Below are 23,887 nucleotides of genomic sequence, written 5' to 3' on the forward strand. Positions count from 1 at the left end.
TGGTAATGGAACAGTTTATTTTAATGCATCAACTTGATAAAAGGTTAGAATTACAGAAATTGTGTATAATGTTGAATAAGTCACATGTATGGGTTATTTAAAAAAAAAAGTCAGATTTGATCAGTAGAAGAGAACATCTCTTATTTTAGTTACATTGTAAAGTGCCTTGTGTAGTCATATTCTATTGTTGGAATGACCGCTTGTACAAATTTCAAGAAAATAAGAAGATACCTGAGTTTCTAGTTAAGGAAAAGGCACAATAACTAGAAATGGCATAAAATAAAGCAAAAATAACATCCAAATGGTCTGTTCACCAATATTTCCTGCTAATGGTAAATTAACACTTAGGTTAAGAGACTTGAGAATTAAGACAACAGAATCTTGGTAATAATATCTGATGCTTGCCCAAACACTCGAACCTTACTGTTTTAACTTCAGATCAATTTCCCTGCTTTATTTTCAGTAAATCTTATTAAAATCACACTTCAATATTTACACCTCCATTTACACACCTAACATTTGGTACTGATAAATGCCAAGGCAAATTTGCACCTAGCAAGGCTAATCGCTAGCTACCTTCCTGTAGCTACAGGGGAAGTGAGGCTCCTTCTCAGACTTTCAGAAGCTCAGAAAAAGAAATAGGCTGCTATTCTGAACTGTCTTTTGGAAGGGCTCCTTCCTGTTGACGAGGGAAAGTAGAGTGATTAGCTTTGCTAAGCTGAGCAGTCTGCCTTTTTGAGGGAGACCTTCCCAGTCCCCTTTGCGTAAGTCACCCTGGAAAACACATTGGGCCTGAATCTGCAGTATGCTTGATAACTGTAAACTGAAACATCTGCCCACCTGGGACTGTAGCAGACAGCCAACTCAAAAAATAAATCAGTTACATTAGTATTGGATAGAAGTAAAACCTACCATTTTGGCACATCAGTCTTATAGATCATTTCTCAACAAACACAAACTGGATGATAATGAAGTAAAGAATTGCCTCTAAGCAAATTGAGATTTAACAAAAAAAAGTAATCAAGATTTTGAAGATAAGCTATTTCTAACTACTGAGAAGTGGAAGACTCGAACTACTCAGTCAGAAAATTTATTTTTCAGTTCAGTTTCAGTTGCTTACTGCACAATTAGAGCAAGTCTCAACTTATACAGTGAGCATGAATCTTTCTGATTCAGGACCTATAGGTGCTCAAGAGCTTTCTAGCAGCAAAAGCAGTTAGATCACTATTTTGAATGGACATACTTGCTCCTACCATGGAAGTTACTCCAGTCAAAAAGCATTGTAGCAATTACTACAATTTAAGAACAATCACCTCACTAAAAGAAAATTCTAATTGTGAGGCATTAAATATTGATGTTCAGAACTGTTTTAGCCATTTTCAATGCTTTTCTGTTAGTTGAATGTTTTATGAATATAAGGTCTTTCAAACACTGCTCATGTGCAGATTAGAGAATAATGGGACCTCCACACCTTTCAGAACCTGAATATCAGATCTGAATCTACTATAGTAGCAGCATACTTACATTCTTGAATCATTTACCCTGTGATCATATTATACCATGGATTCTCAAACCTTACTTGCTCAGGTACCAACAGCAGGGATGATATTCTGGCCAGAGTCTATGAACCTCCATCTGCATCCTTCTAATACATCCTCCCACAAAGGGACCTCAGCTTCAGGCTCACAGCTACCTTTTCCACCTCTACAAACAAGGGCTCAACCCTGTCCCTTCAATCTTCACTACTTTCTGCTGTGGCTCCTGCTCCCCCCTCTCACTCTCCAGGCAACTGATTAGCTGTGTCTGTTGCACAAAGGTGCTCATCCCACCACTACAGTAAGTACTACCACAAACAGCTGTTGACTACTTCACATACCACTGCATTCCAGTTTAGGAACCCCAAGGCATGGATTAGTGCCTTACACTGCAGCAAATCTCTAAAAATACCATGCAGTAATCAAAAAGGATACATGTGAACTCCAAGTTCTCCCCCACCTTCTGCAACAGTCTCAATTATTTTCTTCATCACTTCTGCATGCCTAAAAAAACAAATCAGAAACAGTAAAGGTATTTAAAAGAAAAGTAACTCCTTCATCTCTATAAAATCAGGTTTTATGCAAATTAAATAGTTTTGGCTAGTTAGCTTCAGCAGCAGCAAGAAGAAACTTTACTTTTTACTAGTTTACTAGGAAAATAGTCCCCAAAATAACTGAAAGTTAATATTAAGTGATGAATGCAACAAGTTATCTGTCAGCCTCTTGCCTCCACAAGGAAACAAAGATGCTCTATGCTACAATCCAGACAGAGTGCCATAATAAGAGGCAGTACATTTTGCTTGTCACTAGCATAATTTTTAATTGCTAAATTCCATCGAAGAAGCCATCAGATAAGTCTCCAGAAGCTAATCCTCCTCCTCATCAGCAAGCCACCAGAAGTTTCCAGCTGATCCCTGAGGATGATGCCTAGGAACTGATGCAACTTTGTTAGCTTCCTTCGCTGCACTCTTAAATTTGCAGAATTTAAGAAATATCAAACACTTCTGCAGTTTGTATTGAGTTTCCTAGGAAAGGTAGGGTTAAATCAATCCTGTGTGAATTCAGAACTGTTGCTCTGGGACTGACTGATGACATGGAAACCTTCTCTGGCCACAGCTGTAACTTGGATTCTATGGCAGATTAATAGTTCTCTAAAGTACCTTCTGCTTTCTCATGATTAAAAACGTCCCCAGGTGCTGAAAAGCACTTTAAATTAGACTGTTATTGTAAAGCATTCTTAGGGGATAAACACTTCATTAGACAAGTGCTTTGACATTAAGTGATCAGTGACACAACAGACCTATTACAAACCACACAAACAACTGGGTACAAAGCTGATTCTGTAAATACATCATGGAATCACAGAATAACTGAGGGTGAAAGAAACTCTGGACATTGTCTAGTTCAACCGTCCCTGCTCAAAGCAGGGTAAACTAGAACAGTTTGCTCGTGACCTCACCTGATCTGGTTTTGAATATCTCCAAGGATGGAGACTTCAGATCTTTCCACGACCAGTTAAAGTCCAGATGTAATAGTCTTGTTTTCAGGATAGCTCTTACACCCCATAAATCAGGGGATGAAGAGCACACCAAGTCAGAGGAGAGAACCACTGTATGACCAACTGAGTTAAAATAAATAATAAAAACCTCCCAGGTGTGTAATTGATCTTAACTTTATCTACCCTGCAACTTTTCTGATTTAAATTCGTGATTCTGTATGCAATCCTTAATCAGTGAGGCCAAGCAGGGTTATGGACACCCACCAACACTGCAAATTATTTAACAATGTTAGTTCAAAATATTAATCCCGAAACAACTAATGTGCTTACTAAGAGCAAGGAAGACTGGTAAGCATGTAACTTACTGAACATGCTTTGATACCACGACGCAAACCTAAATAAATGACTAATAATTGGCATTTAAAAATTTACCCCCAAAGCTAATCATGCTGACAGTGACTAGGAACAGAAGGAAGGAAGCTGTTGCAAAGTTTCTAAAACACACTGTAAACAGGAACATGAAAGTCTGGAGAAATACTGAAGGTCAGCATTTGTCATTTGCTGTACTGTTTTTCCTTACAAACCAGTCAGGCCTCACAGTTGATTCCAATTCTATTGGCTCCTCATGATGCCTGTGCAGAACACACTTGTCATATCAGGTGCCAGAGGCAGCTGCTTTGACACAGAAACCTGGCCACTATCAAAATTTAAGCTTTGACCTCGTCTGTAGCGATGGGATATTTTTTGTACTGGCCCAAAATACAGGTCATCTTATGACCATTAGAACTCTTTTACGGAACATTGGCTCAGCTTAGTAAGTCTTACTGACATGTCTCAATGAGGTTTAGTTTCGTAAGCTTTCAAAGGGCAGGTTAGATATCTGGAAATCTGTATCAGCCACCATGACAGTCATTCTTATAGTCCTCTGGTAACACATTAAAAGCTTCAGAAGTGCTTTATAACCTTTCAAAAGTTTGTTTCCCATTTTCAGTTTCCTTCTCTAAGAAAATTTTGAGGAATTAATATGAAGCATACATTCCCCCCCACCCCTAAATTAAAAGAAATAAGATAACCTCGGGAGAAATGTAATTTAAGGACTCTGCTGTCTAGAAATAGATTTCTTTACTTCTGATTAAGATTTTACTCCTGATTAAAAAAAATAAATAAAAAATCCTATCATAGCCCCAGATAACTGGTCTTCTTTACTCAAGATGACTGCAAATATTACATGCTCACCAATGCTTGTTTCAGGACCTGTTTGTAGATCACCGTCAGCTATCAAATAAATCAGACATTTGAAACATCTACTAAAACCACTGCATTTACTTTCTGGTGTATCAACTGATTATTGAGGTGGTTCAAGTAATATAAGGAGTTACTTGTACTCTAAGTCAGTCAGACACTGCTGTTCCTATTGAAAAGGAGCCTATTTTTAGACAGATTAAATGTCCCTTCATGCTCACATTGAGAGTGTTCACTTTCTAACTGAAGACCCCTCTTCTGCTTTGAAAATGACCAAAGCTTTCCAGTCAAAATATTTGTCACTAACTTCACTTTGGAATTCAGCACAGCTGTCAAACTGACACTATCTGTGTTTCAGCTGGAAGGGAAATACATATCATCAGAAAGTAAAGGTCAAAAATAAGGGCCCTCCTGACATAAGGGAAAAAAACAGTGATTGGTGTCATCTCCCTCCGCCACCCCAGTTCAAAGAAAGAAAAAAAAGCCTTCCACAGGGCTTTCAGTGTAGTGGACAACAACTATTAAGGCTGCATAACAAAGCAGAATTCAACACTCCTTAGGACAATGTACTTTTAAGTGAAATTTAGCTATAAGTTTGATTCGGTGTCTGTAACTGCTCACACGAGACAAGCGCATGGAAAAAAAGAAACAGATTGGTCATCTTTACTCGAAGCTTTCAGAATCTGCAAGAACCCTCAGTTAACCTTAAGATGTACAATTCAGTGGTCCTTGCAGTTGTCTCTACCCACTTCCCTGCAGGTACTTAGAGTACATATACAGAACAAAGAACCAAGACCTTAGAAGCCTGTCACCAACTATTCCAAAATAGATGAAAAATTCTTGGAATTAACATAAGTAACTGGTATCTAATTGTAGATGCATTTAGCGGTTAATCAGCTTTGTAGTCCATTCATAAAACTCACACAAAACCACTGAAAACTTTGCTTAAATCAGTTTGCAGCCAATTAATGCGGAAGTTGAGTAAGTTCCTCCCACCACTATCATAAGGAATAAATGATAAAAACGCTGACAAGAAATACAACTTCCACCAGGGCTGCCCGATGAATAGTTTCAACCGACTACTCAAAATAGAAGCAATCTCAAGCAGTTGACAGTGACATTCCCCCATTTCAATGCCTTCCTTTGACACAGGGTATAAAGACTTACACGTCACAAACAGCCAGGTGAGTTTAGCACCATCTAAATATCTCACATTACACAATTATTGTAACATGCAGGAAAGCAACAGCAGCAGAGCTAGCTAAATATTGCAATTATAGGCCTTCTTAGTTGTAAGCCTTATTAAATTAAGGAAATGGAATAGCTCACCTTAGGGAACAAAAGAACATATTTAATGCTTCAAGATTCAAGCAGCATGAGACAATTCATTTAGCCAAGGACTTTACAATATTGGCACCTAGCTGTTTCACAGAATACCATTTAAAACTCATTTTAGATATACTATCAGTTAGCCACTTCCTTCACATTTCAAGACAACCCTTTCAAACCTTCCAAGGTCAAGTAGTTGCATCAGCAATATCAGAAGCAGCTGCCAGTCAACTAGATGGCCTTCTTTTTGGAAAAGACTAGACAGGTTTCTCTACACCTTCTAAGACTACCAGTGAATGTCTCACTGCAATATTAACTTTCTCTTCCATCCTAAAAAGATTAACTGGAAGTAGTATCATAAGGCAAACAGTTTCTTCAAGAGTAGATGTGGACTACATAACAGGCACTTCGCTCTCTTAAGAGGAAGGAATGAACGCATACACTAACAGCTCCCCTCCATGAAGAATCTCAGTCTGAATCCACAGGCTAGTATTAAATCTGTGTTCTTATTCTGAGCAGGAGTTTGCAAAATTTATAAAATGGATTACACCATAGTCACAGCCCAGCATAAAACCCACAGCTCTACCTAACCAGCCAGGGCTGTCATTCCCACTTATCTTGGAAACCTGTATCAACAGAAGCTTCTTCCCAATCAATTAATTAGCAGGGCTTCCAAGACCTCTAAATCAAGCCACAGCTTCAGACTTTCTTCTCCTTTGCTGATTAATCATCTTCCTTCCTAGCCAGTCTTTTATGCTCCCCACCTACATTCATCTCACCTGACACTCCTTCAAAAACACCAGTTATACAAGGAGCTGCATTTACTTTTAATTCCAAAATCTTGCAGACAGCAAAAAATAAGATCAGGGTCACTAACAGGTTGACATATTAAAACAGATGTGTTCACAAGGTACAAGAAAGACCTTACTGCATTAAACCAAGAGTCTGCCTAGACTTGCTTCTTGTCCAACAAGCTCATAGAAGGTGCTCAAGAAAGAGGCCAGAGCAAGCATCTAGCAGTGCTTCCACAAAATACTCCTGCAGTCTCCAGCAGTATGTCACCTAGGGACTTTCTAACTCAGAAACAATAACTTTACCCTTAAAAACCTTTGACAAATTTTTCCTTTCATTAGTGTCATACTGCTTTCTAAATCCAACCTCAACTGTTCTGTGATTTTGTGAAGGGACCTCTGGAGATCATCTAGTCCAACCCCCCTGCTCAAGCAGGGTCATCTAAGTTTTTCCTTATGTTCAGGCAGAACTTCCTGTGTTTCAGTTCATACCTGTTGCCTCTCGCCCTGTCACTGGGCACCACTGAAAAGAGTCTGGCCCCATCTTCTTTACACCCTCCCTTCAGATATTTAGATGCATTGATAAGATTCCCCCCTCAGTATTCTCTTCTCCAGGCTGAACATCCCGAGCTCTCTCAGCCTCTCCTCATATGAGAGGTGCTCCAGTCCCCCAGTCATCTTAGTAGCCCTTCACTGGACTTGCTCCAATAGCTCCATCTCTCTCTTGTGCTAGGGAGCCCAGAACTGTACACAGCACTCCAGGTGTGGCCTCACCAGGGCTGAGTAGAGGGACAGGATCACCTCCCTGGACCTGCTGGTAACACTCTTCCTAATGCACCCCAGGATACCATTGGCCTTCTTGGCCACAAGGGCACATTGCTGCCTCATGCTTGACTTGGTGTCCACCAGCACTCCCAGGTCCTTCTCGGCAGAGCTGCTCTCCAGCAGGTCAGCCCCCAACCTGTACTGGTGCATGGGGTTATTCCTCCCCAGGTGCAGGACCCTGCACTTGCCTTTGTTGAACTTCAGGAGGTTCCTCTCCGCCCAACTCTCCAGCCTGTCCAGGTCTCTCTGAATGGCAGCCCAGCCCTCTGGTGTATCCGCCACTCCTCCCAGTTTTGTATCATCAGCAAACTTGCTGAGGGGGCACTCTGTCCCTTCATCCAGGTCACTGGTGAAGAAGTTGAACAAGCCTGGACCCAATATTGCCTGCTGGGGGACACTGCTAGCTACAGCCTCCAACTAGACTCTGTGCCACTGATCACAACCCTCTGAGCTTTGCCATTCAGCCAGTTCTCAATCCACCTCACTGCCTGCTTATTTAGTCCATACTTTATCAACTTGCCTATAAGAATGTTACGGGAGACAGTGTCAAAAACCTTACTGATTCTATTTAAATTAATATTTAATTAGGTGTTGTGCATAGAGTTTACTCCTTTTGTTTGCTTTCAAAGTGCCACCTGCAAGTTGCATTCAATGCCACTGGTTTTGCTATTGGAAAAAGACTGAACACCTGTTACTTACTTATTCACCTTCTGTGGCATGATGGAGGTCACTGTCAGCTGTCTTCCAAGCTGAAGGGTACCAGGTTGTTCAATTGTTTCTTATCTGAAAGCAGCTTCATACTCTTCAGTTATTTTGGTCACCCTCTCCTCTCTCTACCTTTTCCAGTTTCAGTCTTCCTTCATCTCAAAAAAGATATAATGGATGACTAGAGCTGTACTGCAGTATTCAGCATGTGGATGGCCCAAACTCGAAATCTGAACTTTTTCCATATATGCAAGACTATTCAAAGAGTGGTTTTTTTTAGATAATGGAAACCAAAGCATAAATTCACATCTCCAAGACCTTCATACTATCAAAGCATTGAGAAGTTGCACTGTTTAAGATGCTGGCTCTGTATCACTAAGGCAGGCCTACACCTAAGAGGAAAGGCACCTTCAAAGACCTAGGAAAAATATCTGTGTAGCTAGTCTAACTACAGTCTCTCTATATCTTCACTGAGAAGTGTGGAAAACGCAGCAGAAGAGATCCTCAAAAATATGACGGTTTTGCCCTCATGTTCAACAAATATTTCAGTATAGCAACTACAGGGCCTCTATTTACCACCATAAAATTCCAAGGACTTCTGGGGGGGAGTAGAAGGTAGTTTTTACAAAACAAGAAACATTATTTACTTCAAAATAGCTCTTCCTGCTCCCAAAGTATACATTATACTTTTCCCCTAAAAAGCAGCAAACTAAGAGAAAGTATGGGAAAACATTCTTCTACAGAGAATTTCGGTAGTCTGCCCTCTTCTGGAGTCCATAGGAAAGCAGCAAACTGAGTTGAGCACAAACAGAGCTCTAACTGTGTAATATGCTTCCAGAAGCAGGCACTGGAATCACTTCAGGGAACTACTGCTGTCTGTATTTCATCCTCCCTCAGGAACCAACAGATCACCACAACAGTCAAATGTGGAAATACATCCAAAAAAATCTGAACCCAGTTTTTAAGAAGATCAGTAAAATGCCTTATGTCTGTATGCTGAATCAGACCAGAAACAAAGACTTACCTGCATGGATGAACTGAGCACATGGGAGGAGGAGGAAGATGAGGATGGTTTTCAATTGTCACTGTTTTCTTGACATGATCTTGACTAATATCTTCATACATGTGCTCTACTGTTAGAGGCTGCCGTTGCTAGAAGGAGAAAAGGAATGTAAGAACAAAAGCATTACTAACAAAATCTTTTGCTCCTTTGCAGCAATTCTAACACCATTAACATATGAAGTTCCATAAGCTACAAATGTCTAACATGCACAGTTTCTAAGGGACACTGAAAGAATGGAGAGCCTTAAAATCCATATAGCATAGGCATAACACCACCAGATTTCAAGAAGCCGGATTTACTTTCTTCTAATTTGTGCTACGTTACCAAGTACAATTTTCAGGCTATTTAATTGTTTCTACTTCTTGCAAGTTCTGCAAGTCCCGGCTGCAACCCTGACCATATACTGGCTTTATCACTATTTCTTTCCTTTAACTTGAACTGTGTATAGGCAAGTAGCAACAGAATAGCTATGCTATTTGACATGGTGAATCTAATCTCTCAGAAGTTAAAAAACAAAACAAAACAAAACCCCCAAACCAAAACAAAACAACACCCCCCCCCCACACACACAACTATACCTCATCATATCCAAATAACCAGAGCCTTGGAGTTTGGTAGTATTTGTCATAAGTTATATAGAGATCATAAGTTCTAGTCTGTAGAATAGCATCTTCCCCTCCAACATCAACTTTAGCTTTGTTAGCTTCTACAATCTGTCTTGTGTCAAGTGTTGCCTGGTTTTCAAGGTAAAAAGGACAACATTAGTAAGCAATACAACATACCTAATGGCACAGTCTTATCTCTTCTCCCATTCTAAGCAGTTTTCTAAGGCTGCGAAAACTGAAGTTAATGATCTTAAGTGAACATTAATAAGTGCATTTTTTTTAAATTAGAAATATCAATTCCCCCACCCCCCTTTTTTAAGTTGTCTGTTTTTTTAAGAAACCCTGCAACTACACTGCCAGATCCCCCTCCCTCCTTTCTCCAATAACTTTTGAGCTCAGACAATTCCAGTTCATAAGGTGGAGGTCTCAGTTTATGCAGGTTATACTTTAGGAGAGTGCTCCAAATTAGCAGTGCCCCCTCCTGTCTCTCATGACAGTCTGGAGCATTAGTGTAATCTATTGAACCCATAAGCCAGTCAATCACCACACATGGGCCTCAAGAACAACCACTGCACGTGATACCTCCTGTTAACTGTATGGAAGCAAAGTGGAAGGGGTCAGTGGAGAATGCAAAAATCAGCAACCAAAATCTTTGATGACCTAAGAGTTAAGATTATTGCAGTAGATCTGCAGAAGACAAATCCACAGGAAACCAGGCTCAGTCCCACTGCACATAAAAAGCTTGTTATGTCAGCCATTTGTCAGCATTATTTTTACTTGCCCTGTGCTCATACTGGTAACATGCATTGTAACAGATGAGATAGAAAACTGTTCACTCACATCATCTGTCTCCAAGAGCCCACTTTCTTCATATTCTGAAAAGAAGACCCATAAAATTCTGTGTTCAGCTTGTAGCTAGCTGTCATTTCTCATTCAGAAACAATTCCTTAAAAAAAAGATCTACATGTATCTAAAGATGTTTTATTTGAGCAGATTTCCCAAACCCCAAACCAGACAATAGTCTTTTCTTAATTCAAGTTTTACCCAGACTAAGTATACGATGAGCAATCCTTAAAGAAAAGCTTTTTAGTAGGCAATTTTCAGAGTTTAAGTCTGGCTATGAAGTAGGAATGAATCTGTGTTAAATCCCTAATTTTAGCTTACTTGGATCTGTTTTGCTACTCAAACTAATTTCCCAGTCATTAGAATTCATGCAGGATTATTCATGAGTTAGAGAAATCATGCATCAATAAGTCCATATGAAAGAAGGCAGAGAGCAAGTGCCTGTTGAGATTTTTAGCAGGAATTCCATGAAAAGGAACAGTAGTATTTTCTTAAAGCACATTGCTTTAGTTACAGGCCTGCAAAAGTACATCCCATCCAAGTTAACAGGAAATACCTTCCATGTCTGCAGCTTCCCCTTCATCTTCCTCATCATCATCTTCATAGGATGCTGAACGTTCTGGTATTTTTATATTATCCTTTTGAAATTAAATTGAAAACACCGTTTTAAAGACAGCTGTGTTTAAGATATAAAACTTAACAGCCTCAGCAAATTTATAAAGTATTTACAAGCCCAGTCAATACATAAAGCTATCCAGAAAAACAGCTTCCTCAATATTAATGAGGACTATTCTGAACACAAATATTTTGAAACCAAGTTTGGGAATTACAAATCCTAGCCTAAAATCCACTAAGTTATCCTTTGAGTTTGTAGATTGGAATGATTTAATTCATAAGCAAGAAAGAATAAATATGGAATGAAGCAGCCCATAACTTCTTAAAAAGAAAAAAAAAAAGCCCACCTATCTCAAATGAAAGGCAAAATCATTAGATAAGAATTTCCACCAAAGAACATAACTTTAGCATCACACAAGCCTGTTTAAATTGATTGGGTTTTGTATGTACATTTATAAATATAACTAAACATGCAGTTTAAGATTTGGTGTGATGTAACCCATAGTCAATTGTGCAACTGTTCCGTAATTGTTTTTAAAACACATAAGAGCGCCAAAAGGTATCATATTTTGATACTGTTGATGGAGGAAGCAGAGTCCAACAAAAATGAATATGGCATAAGTCCTCAGCCAGCTTTTTCTTTTTGGCATGGCACGCCTATGCATAACACTTGTGTTAGAAGCTGTTTTAATTGTAAACATTAAGTGGCCAGTTTCCTTACTGGAAAAAACAACAAGAAACTAAGTTGTGAAGTGCTTGGCATACAGTACATAAACAGAAAAACAAAGATTTGTCATTCTGGATTGGACCTGTGGTCCAGGAAGTGAAGTACTGTACAAAGTAGTTTTTTCTACATACAACACATCAGAGGTCAAACCCACTTCACAACACACATTGGCAGTTATGCATTACTGTACATTCCACAAGTATTGTGCTTTGTAGAAATAGATGATCTTTAGGTATTCCTTGAATTGTTTCTTCCACCCTTATGTTTTTGACTTGTGAAAAAGTAGTATTTTTATTATGTTGAGCGCAGACCCTCTTGAAGTACATGCATGTCAGTTAATTACATCAATACTGTCCTGAGTTGTTTACAATTACACAGTAGTGTGCGACAGCACATTCTCTTTTTCCCCTCATTTTGAGAACCCAAAGCTTTGTATTGGATGGTTTAACAAAACTACTGTAATTCACAGATAGAACTCCATTTTAGCACTCAACTTGTCTTTAAAAGCATTTTGTCTCTCTCAGTACCTATCTCCCCGTTTCTTAAATATGTTAGCTGATGTTTCCATTCCAAGTACTTCCAATTGCTCTCAGTTTCCTGAGCGCTTAAGTTTTTCAGATTTGGCTCCTGCTACTGAGTGACATTTTTGGAAACTGATAATTTAGTAAGACATATACCTTTAGACAGTTTTATTACTTCTGAAACTGAGGGCACAAGTCTGTCAAACAACATATTTAAACTCTGCTTGCAGTAGGTAAAGACTGTGAAGAAATACTTTACACTGCTGCATGGTTTTCCACTACAATGTTTTCTTTATGCTGGATCTCCAAACGTTAGCTTGAGACATGAGGATACGGTATCACTGTAAACAGATTTTTACTTTCAGTTTGTAGAAGCCTGGCACAAAAGCATACTGGCTAAAGACATTACTAGAGGAACACTGCCTTGGTAAACACATGGTAATAAGGGGATGCACATGCTTAAACTAGCATCACGGGCTACTGCGTTCAATGAATATTTACAACATGTCTTCTAGTGGCAAAGCATATATTAATTTTTCACAAACAGTACTAAATTGCTGCAAGTAAGACTTCTATTGCCTTTAGGTCCTGTAATAAAACAAGAAAAAGTTTAGAAACAAATACCTTACTGTCTAGTGTGATCTCCTTAATTGCTTCTGTTGCACCCACTATACCTGTTAATGGAGCAAGACGACTATTACAAGTTTGCACCAAAGCATCTTGTTTCTTTGCTACAGAATACTACAGTAAGAGGTTGCAGAGGTCTCAGAAAGCAACATATGATCTTTCCAGTTATATCTTGCAACAGTTTTAGAAATTGGAAAGGTAATTTATTTGGTACTGGTAGCATGCTTCGTGCTGGACAAGCATGAACAGGCCATACCCGTGACATTGGAGCACAAGATAGTGTAGCGCTTGCATTTCAAACAAGTTTTGTTGATAGAACACTGCAAAGTAATCTGAATTTTTATCTTAAAGAATTTATGTAAATAATAAGTTTAGGATAGTATTTCAGTGTACTGGCACTTAAGTCACAGTAATGGAAGTCAATTTCATAAGGGAGGCACACATTTGTGAATATTTTTGAGCATGTTGAAAACAGAGTTCATGACAAAGCGTTATTTGGCAAAACACTCACAGAATGGTTGAGGTTGGAAGGGACCTCTGGAGATCATCTAATCCAACCTCCCTGCTCAAGCATGGTTACCTAGAGCACATTGCCCAGGATTGTGTCCAGACAGCTTTTGAATATCTCCAAGGATGGAGACTCTACGATCTCTCTGGGCAATTTGTTCCAGCATTCTGTTACCCTTAGAGTAAACAAATTTTTCCTTATGTTCAGACAGAACTTCCTGTGTTTCAGTTGGTGCCCACCACCTCTTGTATAATAATAAGTAATTTGTGAATATTGTCAAAACCTCTAAAGAGCAACCTATTTCAGACCTATACAGGCATACAGCTAAACACCTGAGCAGTCGTACACAAACCAGTTGGGTAGCTGACAATGTAATCTAATTCTTCCAGATTAGATACTGATACACAGCCATCTATACGTGAGAAAGATTTCACATTTGAAGTTTAAAACCAGAAAATCTTTTAGATTAACAAAAGCAAAGTCTGAGACAAGAATCTGAATACCTGTATTGTGAAAAGTGTCCACCCATCCCCCATCACCATCATCTTCTTCTATAATTGCTTCCTGTTCATCTGAATACTCCATCTGTTTACATCTTTTGTAGCATGGCACTGCAAAAAATTGCAAAACAAAAATGACTGCAGCCATTCCCAAACAAAACAGATGGAAGCAAAAATTTATCCTACAAAGCCTTCTGAAATATGGTGGTCTTTCATATATCCTTATTTAAGTAATCGTAGAGCTATCTTTTGGTTACAAAAGCACGAAATTATATCACAGTATATCACTTGCTGTGGCCTTAAAGTTCATTCTTCTGTTACCCATTAGACCACTTCCACCCAGACCCATAAGGATGAGAAAGCAGTTAAGTTATCACATCTCCTTAGACTGCCAACTCATTTGCTAATGACTGGAGACAACCTGTTAGTTTTCTTCACATCACTAAACAACTTTCAGTCTGAGTACAACTTGCCTAGATTAGCATCAGGAGTTTACTAATCTGATTTGTCTTCAGAATTCTGCTAGAAGTTTATATCAGCTATTTATGCAATACATTAGATGTGTTTAATTATAACTTATCATCTAGAAGTTTGGAAGGGGTTAAAATTAATGCATTATTTAGAGTAATTTCAGTCATACATATTACAGAGCCATTCAGGTATAGATTTAAACACAGTTTTCAGAAAACAGTCATAGAAAGAGTGAAGATCTGATTACAGCAAAACAGACATTTTCCATGAGCTTAAACAAGTCAAAAATGCTCCTTTTCTACGGTCTGGGGAAAACAATCACTGCACAAAGTACAGAATTTGTAAACTGCTTGTCAGTCTTTCAGAAAGGAAAAAGGGGGTGAAAGTCAATGTGGAAAGTCATCCCCCAGTTTATCAGACTTCCAAAATAGAGTCTGTAGACAGCTCTTGACCTCCCCCTGGCCCACAGCTTTTACTCAGGTGGTAGGCCTATGTGCCACTAACAACAGAGATGGCACAGACAGGAAACACAAATATTGGATAGTTGTCTTTTGAAATGTGACCTAGAAGGATCAGAGCAGCATGGGACCCTGGAAGGGGGAGAAAAGAGAAATTGCAAATAGATCAATTGGCCATCCAGCCATCAAGACTACCTTAAAGTCTGTCCAACAGTACTATTAGCATCTGCACACGACAGTGCACTGCAAGACTCCAAAAGCCAGCAAGTGAAATCAAAGTATGAAACACAATCCAGTGCAGTTAATCTCTTCAGGCTGTTGTTAGTACTGCAGGTACATCTAATGGCATCTTTAACCTTAGATACATTTTGCTACAAGATCTTTTGAGTAAAAAAGTTTCCCTATAGTTGCGCCAAGATCTTAGCTTTCTTACCATTTTATTAAAAAGACAGTCACCACAAGTACTATACATACCTTTGAATCTGATCAAAATTTGATTTAAAATGGTATTTATATCACTATTATTGAAAGTGATAGTGATATTAACTACATATCTTAAGCAGAACTAGAAGTACCAATGTTACCATGAAAGACATTTTGGAAACTCTTCAACAACCCAAGTTTTCCAAAAGAAGAAGGAAAACAGGTGCCCTTTTTCCTTGTTAGAAGGTGAATACAAGTTGAAGGACTGGACAAAGAAAAGGTAGACAAGGAGGTTTATGATGTTTAAGCTTAACTTCTACTTCAGCCAGGCAAGTTGCATTACTAGTATAAAGCCTCACTAACATCTGGCCTAAGGAAAAGATTTTAGATGTACAGGTGCTTAAACTTTTTTTAATATCACAAAGCTAAAACATCTGAAGTGCAAGATACTTGCTTCCCCTGTCAATACAGACAATCAGTAGATTTGATAGCACAGGCAACCATGCTATCAGTCCTAAGAACACTTGTATTTAAACTTCAGCCTTACCATTTTTAGTTACCAAAAACTGTTTGTCTGTTGGCAGATAAGCCTTGACTTTTAGTTCTTCTCCTGAAGCCCTGTAAAATGAAGTGCACCATAAAAGGTTGAGAATTTGATGATACGTAAACAAAAGAACCCTTCTATTTTCAATTTTTTAACAGGAACATCTTATGTACTCCTCTTGACCTATTCCCAGAATTTGCTCTCCATGACTTTGCTCTTGCCTATACAAAGGCTTTGATATACAGGCATGGGGTCAAAAAGGTTGGTCATCCCTAAACTATGGAGTTTTGAAATTAAAATATTCTCTGCTTCAAAAACTACTTTCACTTTGAGATAGGTGACCAAAGACAGGTTGACAGAACATAGTCCCGTCTGTATGACGTTTACCAGGACAGGCAATAATATGTTCCCAGGCATTTGTAGAAAGTAACTTTAGAAAAAGCAAGAGACAGACCTCTAGAGATATAAAACCTGGCCATCATCACTAGAGCTTAATTTATCTTTGCCAAGCTCACATTACTCAAGCACTGCTTTCACCTTCAGTGGTTTCTGGATTGGAAAAAAGTCTGTAACATTCTAAATAGCTTGACCCAAACTGCTGGCACACAGGCCAGATTCAACATCATGTTTTCTCTGAAAGAGATGGTAAAAAGGCAAGAAATGATGATTTGAGAATGTCAACTCCTCCTTCAACCCTGCATGGCCCAGTATAAAGTCAAGAACCTTAATGAGGCAGAGGGCACAGGCCCTGCCCATCTAGGCACTGACTGATTAGTTTTTATAATGCAAGACTCCAAAAAAACACAAGAAAATACTTTATCTGCACCCTTCTTGTACATGGGAAGGGTAAGGGATTTCTAAGGGCAAGTGTGGCACAAAGTGATCTGATATGGACCAACCTGACTAAATTTAATTATCACATGATTGTTTAAAATATAGCACTTTTAAGCAGCTCTTAGCAATTCCAGTTGGATATGGTCTTTTGTTTTTTGAATTAACAATGCTAAGACAAGCTCAGGGAGACACACTGCTAGTGAGGCTTAGGCATTGAAAGTGTTCACAGGACATAGTAGCTTATGTACAGCCTTAGGAAAACAAAACAAACAAAACCAAAAAAAAAAAAATCACAATTGCTACTAGCAAGAGCAATAAATAAGACCTGCCTGACTTAAAGTTTATATAGCCTCATCGTAAAAAACAGTAGAAGTTCTACTGCAAGAGTCAGCATGGTATTCTGAAATGAGACAACCATTTATTTGCATCCAATGGAAATCATGTCAAAGCATAGGCAGGGATGCAAGCTTTCTATAATTCCTTTGATTTTACTTACCATTGCCAAGTAGGACAGTGGTGAACTAAGTGATCTCCAGCTGCAACAAACTGTTAAGGGCAGGAAAAAAAAAAAAAAAAAAAAAAAAAAAGAGTGCTGTTAAATATAATATAAGGGAACAGAATCTCCAGCTTCAGCAATATTAGTATTTCAGTTGTACATTCCTTTGATAAATTAACTATGTAAAAAAGTAACTGTTTACATCTGTTTAATAATTTATTTTCACTCCATTTCTCAGTTAGCCTTGAAAGCCCACAAAGATTAAATTGACTTTATCTGAAGGAAATACGTACTAAGCTTCACAATAGCAAATTCAGAAAAAATTTCAAAAGCTCTGGTATTATCAGTCTTGCAATTAGCAAGAAAGCTTATTAGACAATTGTTTACTTTGTGATGAAGAAAATGGTTTTATTTACCAATCTTCCAAGTTTTTAAAGACAGCAAAGAGAGGTTAATGTGAAAAGACTAATAATTGAATTTAAGCTTTCCCCAAAACTAAACTAGTAAAAGCATTTCTATATTTTCCTCAAGTTTCAGCTGAAAAAAAAAACCCAACAAGAACAAAAAACCCAAACACGCTCAGTTCTCCTTCAGCGGTCAAAACAGTCTTGCAGCAAGATGAAAAAAGTGAGATTGACACCAATTCATTGAACCCGTTGATAGAACTGCAACAGGGGAATAAATATCATACATTTTAAGTAATGACCATAGCTATGATAGTTCTTCACCGATATTGATTAGATATGGATACACAAGTGCTTAGTGCATTGAAAACTTGTGTAGAACTTATTCTAATAAAATATATTAAAAACCTTCACACTACTTGTTCTTAGTATCCAAGATACTTATTAAAATTGTATCACTACTTGAAAGTGATATTAGAAGAGTCATGCTAGGCTCACGTATACTAACTCATACTCCACCCAGTGAAGTCTAATCCACTGGGCTTTTCTTTCTGCATGAACCCGAGGAAGGCAAACCTGTGTTTAAGAGCGATTTTTTCTGCATTTTGCATCAGTTAGTTTTGAAACTGAGATTCATACTGATTACTACAGTTGCTCTCTTGTTTTGAAATGCCAGTTTATAACATACTTCTCAGTTGACTGAAAGTTGCTGTACAGTGACACCAAAGGCTTGCTGCAAAAAGATGTCAGCTATTTTCTTGATGTGTTCTCCAAAGCAAGGCATGTCAGCATAGTGGATAATACCACAACATGCGTTCTATATGGATTAACAGATTTAATCTCTGCAAAAGTGATTTCTTTCACCCACTTTCCAGGAAAAGTCTCTAGCAAAAGAGAAATCTTCACTTGAAAGAAAAGAGTAATTTCTCACAACACACACATGGAAATTTTAAAAGCCATTAGTCTTTGAAGAATGCTGGAGTTTCATGTGTTACAGAATTTTACATAATAAAAATATATATGCTCAAGTAATTAGAACAATGTTTGTGGCACTGATGTAAAGTGCTCTTTTGGGGTCTAACAGTGTAAGTTTCTAAACAAAACCAAACCAACCCAAAAACTTAAGTTTCATTTGCACTTTCTTCAGTTTGGACAGTATAACTAAGCTAGTTGGTGTTTCACTTTCTACTTCCCAAGAACTAATGCTACAGTCCTGAATTGGTATTACAAAACTGGCAAGAGAGCAATTTCAGGACGACATTTTTTTTCTACTTTTGGAAAGAACGATTTTATAAGATTTGCCTGTAATTATATATGAAATTAAAACAGGTGGTGTTCTGAGGTATTAACTAACAAGGACTCAGGCAAGAATTTGTTAAAATTAAATCAAATGCACAGATACATAAAAAGAGGGAGTGGGTGTTGAGCTTGATTAACAAGTCATCTTTAGCCTTATTGCTACTAGATTTATCTTCAGAGCCAAACCACAAGAATTCCACCCAGTCTGACAATGGTCACTGTCTCAGACTAAAACACTGGAAATATAAGTTAAATTGGATCACTTGGGTAATGAATCTCAAATTCATTCAAAGACAACATCCTAGCATCTTATAGATGCTGACAGGATGAATAAAATGAATTCTTCAAAGCAGTTATCAAAGGAAATGGTTATACACAAAGATTGTTTTGTTAGATTTAGGTAGGACTTGAACATAATGGTCAAAGACATCAGAGAGTAGAAAAGACTGTTCAAGGGATGACCAGCAATTCATGCTGAATGTAGCACAGTGTGGTTTTTGCCGTTCTACAGGAAGGACCTTTTCTTTCATCATTGCTACAAAAGTTTTCTCCCATGGATCAAGTAGGGATTAAGCATTAGTAGAACATTATCTGGACTTTCACCAGCAACGGTTATATTTCTGATTCATATATATATATGTATGCATGCACACGTGTGTGGGGGTGGGAAGGGGAGGGGAGAGGAAGTGTGTGTGTAAACTCTATATACACACACACGCGCGCACACACAGAGATTATCAGAACAGTAAAACACTATATTGTGAAATGTGTTTTTTGTAGCAGTGCTCTTCTGGACCACTGAAAGCACAAGCACTTGCACGCCACATAACGTAGCACAAAAATACTAGGTACCAACATTAGGAAAAATACTACTGTTCACATTATTTCCTTGAACCCACCATCATCTGTTTTTTTTTTCCATCTTATCTTATCTTTTGCTTTTTGTCTCATCTTTCTTTCATTCTACCCGTCAATCTTAATATTACTTTCTTATGCACCTGTAAATACAGTGCATTTTCAGAACAGCAGCGCTTTAATATGAGAAAGCACAGAAAAGTCAAATAGCACTGTATGTCAGTCTGTTTTATTTAATTCTAGAAAAATTTCTGTTGTTTTTCCTTCAGAGCAGACTCCTTTAAAAACTACTATGCTTGGCAGCAATCCAGAATACAACCAACTTAAAGCAGCTTATAGAGAACAAGGACAATTAAAAAAAAAAAAAAAATCATTGGATGCTTGTTGTGGACAAGCATACATAATGATTCTGCCACAGGCTTGGAAAGAACCAAAAGTGAGGTAAGTGAGGACTGTTTCCAAGACACGAGAGGTACAAGTTCCCCTCCAAATTGTTCATGGGAAGAGCTTCTGAAATCAACACATTTCTGCATTTCTATTCTAGTCCTTAACTCCCATGACAAACAGAACTGTTGACCCAGCATGAGCTTCCTTACTTGTATTTCAGGACACAGTAAGGGGGAAAAAAAAAATGCACCTCACATTCAGATGCCAAGTGTCATCTCAAGAGGAATTCTGCTGTTGATCTACTTCTCCTGTAGAGTAAAAGGGTCATTGAGAACTTCCACTTTGTGGAAATTATTGCTTCAAGAAGCAATAATTAGTCGACAAAGGCATGAACTGCTTGAAATGAACATGGCTATTTTGAGTAAAAGTTTCCATTACTTTCATACTTTCTAAATATATTTCTAAGGTTCTAAATACTTACCTCTTCAGGTGTAATTACTCCAGTTTCTTTAAACTTGGACTCCTGCAATAAAGAAAGTTTAGAAATGTTGAGCCCTGCTGACACACCAGAGTCCCCCACTTTACTGGTGAAGAAAAATATCTGTTACTTTGTTGCAAAATCTGGGGAATCATCAACAGAACACATATATAAGGTATTTTTTTTTCTTTATTACTGACATAACAGACTGTAGGAAAGGAAATCCCTTGCACTCAGTATTACATTTGCCAGTAAGAGACAGGAAATCAGTAATTCTCAGTCACAGGGGACTGTTCTAAGCTGTGAGCAACAGTACAATGTATCAATACAATGCTCTGAAGTTAAAAAAAAGTCATGAAATGAATGACTGAACCATGTCCATGGTAGTTAAAATCATGTAGAAAGTTACTGGCTTTTGTGTTCCTGTTTCTATGCCTTCATTACATGGAAACAGTTTTGATTTTCCTCATATCGTCATGTTTTTGTGGAGGACAAAATAGTTGACAAGAAGCAAAATGATTTAGTTTTATATGGCAAAATGAAACATTTTGCATTAAAGATGACATCTAGAAAGTTTAAAGACAATATTTTTTGCATATTCAAATCTAGAGTGATTCTACTAAGACTTGTGTTTTTGTTTTTTCTGCAGAAAAGCCTCAAGCACCAAGGAAGCCTTTTTCCCCTAGCATTAGGGATATGGAAGAATAGCTTTTGAACAAGAACAATATTTCCATAGCATAGCTCACTTCTGAAGTTTTTGCCTCATCGATTACTCAAAAGTCTGTACTGCTAACCATCATTAATACTGTATCACTTTCTGCCCTGAAGAGCTCATGATTTTCTCATCAAGACTAAAAAGCAGTGGCTGAAAAGGACCTCACTTCTGGCTACAACTTCAGCTCATTCAGTCATTAGTAAAAGCATAAAATAAAATCAGCCATTGCTAAGCATAGTTATTCTTAATGCTTGACATGACCCCTTTCTCTTGAGCAGACATTTAAGAACAAGATAAGCCAAACAGCTGTTGTACAAACATTGTAGCATCACTATATGCTAATTAACAAAACCAAAAAACCTAAACAATCCTAATTTAGCAGTTTAGATTGCTATAAAACTGAGAATCCTTGCTAATGCATTATGCCACCACACAGATGGCAACTAACTGATTAACCTCAAAACCAATTATATGCACGAGGCAGCATGCACAAAAATGGGTTTCTGAAATTACACAGGACAAAAGGTAAAGTACCCATCTTCTGTTCCCTTCTGTTCACTTTTTCGTACACATTCTGTGCTGTGTAACCTAGTGCAATGCATAGGTCTAATTTCTTTTCAAAGTTAGAAGTTGGAGTATTTATTTCAAACCCCTTTTAAAGGAAACAGATATACAGAATATTATCATTTTCTATGCATGGAAGGTTCCACTCCACCTCCCCCAATACATTTTGTTTAGGGACTACCAGAGAGGACTGGGCATTAGAATTCCTGCACCCTATGCCCGGCATAAAACACCAACTTTGCAATGGCAACTACACAATGGTAAACAAACCACTTCACCTTTTCCTGTCACAACTTCCCTTTAGCCTTCATACACTACATGAGCGGGCAACATTAGAAAGGTCCATATTCTATCCAGTAAATAGCATGCTATTTACATCAAAGGGACAAGATCAATCTATAATTGCATGCCACTGTCTTCTATCCAAAGCTTTAAGCTGTAGAATATGTGGCATATAAGGTTATACTTTAAACCACAAACATTGGCTGTCATTAACAACTACAGCAGACATTTTTTCCCCCCAAAACCTACAACAAAAACATGAAGAATCAGTAGTGAAAGCACTGATGACAAGTTAAACTCAAACTTTAACATCCAGAGCTGGGTGTTACATGAAGTATTTGTAAAAAGTAGGTAGAACATGGTACATGGTCTAACAACTGCAAAAAAGCACTTATAATTTGTTTCTACCAAAGTAAACAATAATAGGCAACATGAAGGATGTGCAGTTTGCCTTTATAAGCAGGCTGTTACAATTTACTATCAAGGACAATGCAACCTATTTCTACTGTATACAATTATTTACTGTACACAGGCTTATACTAGTACAGTAATACTGATACAGAAATAAACTGTAGTACATAACTTTCTAACTGCTTACATAATGGAGATGATACTAGCTTTTTCTGTTAGCAGAAAAAGTTGCACCCTTATCTAAAATAACTACTGTAATGCATTCCTGAAACCAGACTTAAAGCTATCAGTACCCAAGCACCTTTTCATTTCCAAACCTGGTCATCCAATCAGCTACAGTTTATCTACTTCAACAGAAGACAGCAACAAGCAAGTTATCCCCTGAGCAGTAGAGCCAGCAACACCCAGTTTACCACAGGCCTGTGTCTCCCAGTTGGATGCTCCCACTCCTAATAAGCTGCGAGCTCCAAGTCAGCTCCCCTCTATCCCTAAACACCCCCGCGCCCGGTGCAGGATCGGGGCCGGTACTTTGCTGCCCCAGCACACCCACCCGGAGAGAGGGTGAGGGGAGACCCTCGGCCTCTGACGTGAAGCCGCCCCGGCGGCGCAGACAGCCGAGGCCGCAGGCGCCGGGCCGCCCCCGGGCAGGCGGAGCGACCCCAGGGCAAGCGTGCGCCCCCCGCGCCCCGCCAGGGCGATGGGGAGAGGCCCGAGCCGGCCGGAGCGGCCAGGAGGAGCCGCTAGCGACCGGGCAAGGAGCCGCACTGCGGGCGGCACCGGCGCCCTCGCCGCGCAGTCTTCCCGCCCCCACCCACCCTGCCCCTAACGGCCAGGGAGGGCGCGCCCCGGCCGCCGCGCCCCTCCGCCGCCACGCGCCCGCGCGGGCCGGCACCTTGAGCACGGGGGTGAGGTACTCGGCCACCTCCAGGGCTTTCCCCTTCACCGTGTTGATGACGTTCTGCATCCTGCTGCCGTCGGTCGGTCGGTCGGGCGGGCGGGCTAAGGCCCCGCCGGCACAGCCGCCTCCCACGCCCGCTCGCGCCTCTCAGCCAACGACCCCCGCAGCGGCAACGGCCCCGCGAGCACCGCCCCCCACCGGTCACGTGACGCGCCGCACCGCCCTCCCCTTTGCTTCTCCCGCCCCCGCCCTGTGCCGCGCACGCGACACACGGGCGGTAAACGCCGCGTCATGCCCGGCCCGAGGCTCTGCGCCTGCGCCTGGAGGACCCCTCCCAGCGGCGGCCGAAGCCACGCAGGCGCCGCAGCTGCCACGCCCCTCAGCGTGTGCGCGCGCAAGGGGGGAAGGCGGGGCGAAGTCCGGAGAGGTGGAAG

General features: G+C 39.4%; 1 protein-coding gene across 3 annotated transcripts; it reads right to left on the reverse strand.

Moving 5' to 3' along the window:
• Window positions 1-23,630, reverse strand: ATG3 (autophagy related 3). Of its 3 annotated transcripts, none has more exons than XM_067301660.1 (12): window positions 23,448-23,627; window positions 20,587-20,628; window positions 17,161-17,210; window positions 15,834-15,904; window positions 13,938-14,045; window positions 12,924-12,973; window positions 10,993-11,074; window positions 10,434-10,468; window positions 9,567-9,722; window positions 8,950-9,077; window positions 1,971-2,039; window positions 1-231 (listed from the first exon to the last, which is right to left on the reverse strand). In XM_067301660.1, the coding sequence occupies exons 1-12, from the start codon at window positions 23,517-23,519 to the stop codon at window positions 150-152; spliced, it is 945 nt and encodes a 314-aa protein (XP_067157761.1). In that variant the 5' UTR covers window positions 23,520-23,627; the 3' UTR covers window positions 1-149. The 3 variants fall into 3 exon arrangements, 2 of the variants coding, with proteins under 2 accessions (XP_067157761.1, XP_067157768.1); XR_010885007.1 differs by lacking the exon at window positions 1-231 and adding an exon at window positions 7,920-8,083 and having other exon boundaries at window positions 23,448-23,630; XM_067301667.1 differs by lacking the exons at window positions 20,587-20,628; window positions 23,448-23,627 and adding an exon at window positions 19,763-19,877.
• Window positions 23,631-23,887: the final 257 nt, after the last annotated feature.

Source organism: Apteryx mantelli, chromosome 1, assembly GCF_036417845.1.
Source record: "Apteryx mantelli isolate bAptMan1 chromosome 1, bAptMan1.hap1, whole genome shotgun sequence".
NCBI lineage: Eukaryota > Metazoa > Chordata > Aves > Apterygiformes > Apterygidae > Apteryx > Apteryx mantelli.

Bases quoted from the DNA above. Each gene is read 5' to 3' on its own strand.
- ATG3 (XM_067301660.1), bottom strand. From the start codon at position 23,519: ATGCAGAACGTCATCAACACGGTGAAGGGGAAAGCCCTGGAGGTGGCC. The intron at 15,905-17,160 runs GTAAGTAAAATC...TTCATTTTACAG, and splicing joins CACTGTCCTACTTGGCAATG to GGCTTCAGGAGAAGAACTAA. The intron at 232-1,970 runs GTATCCTTTTTG...CTAGAAACTCAG, and splicing joins GGAGAACTTGGAGTTCACAT to GTATCTTCTTATTTTCTTGA.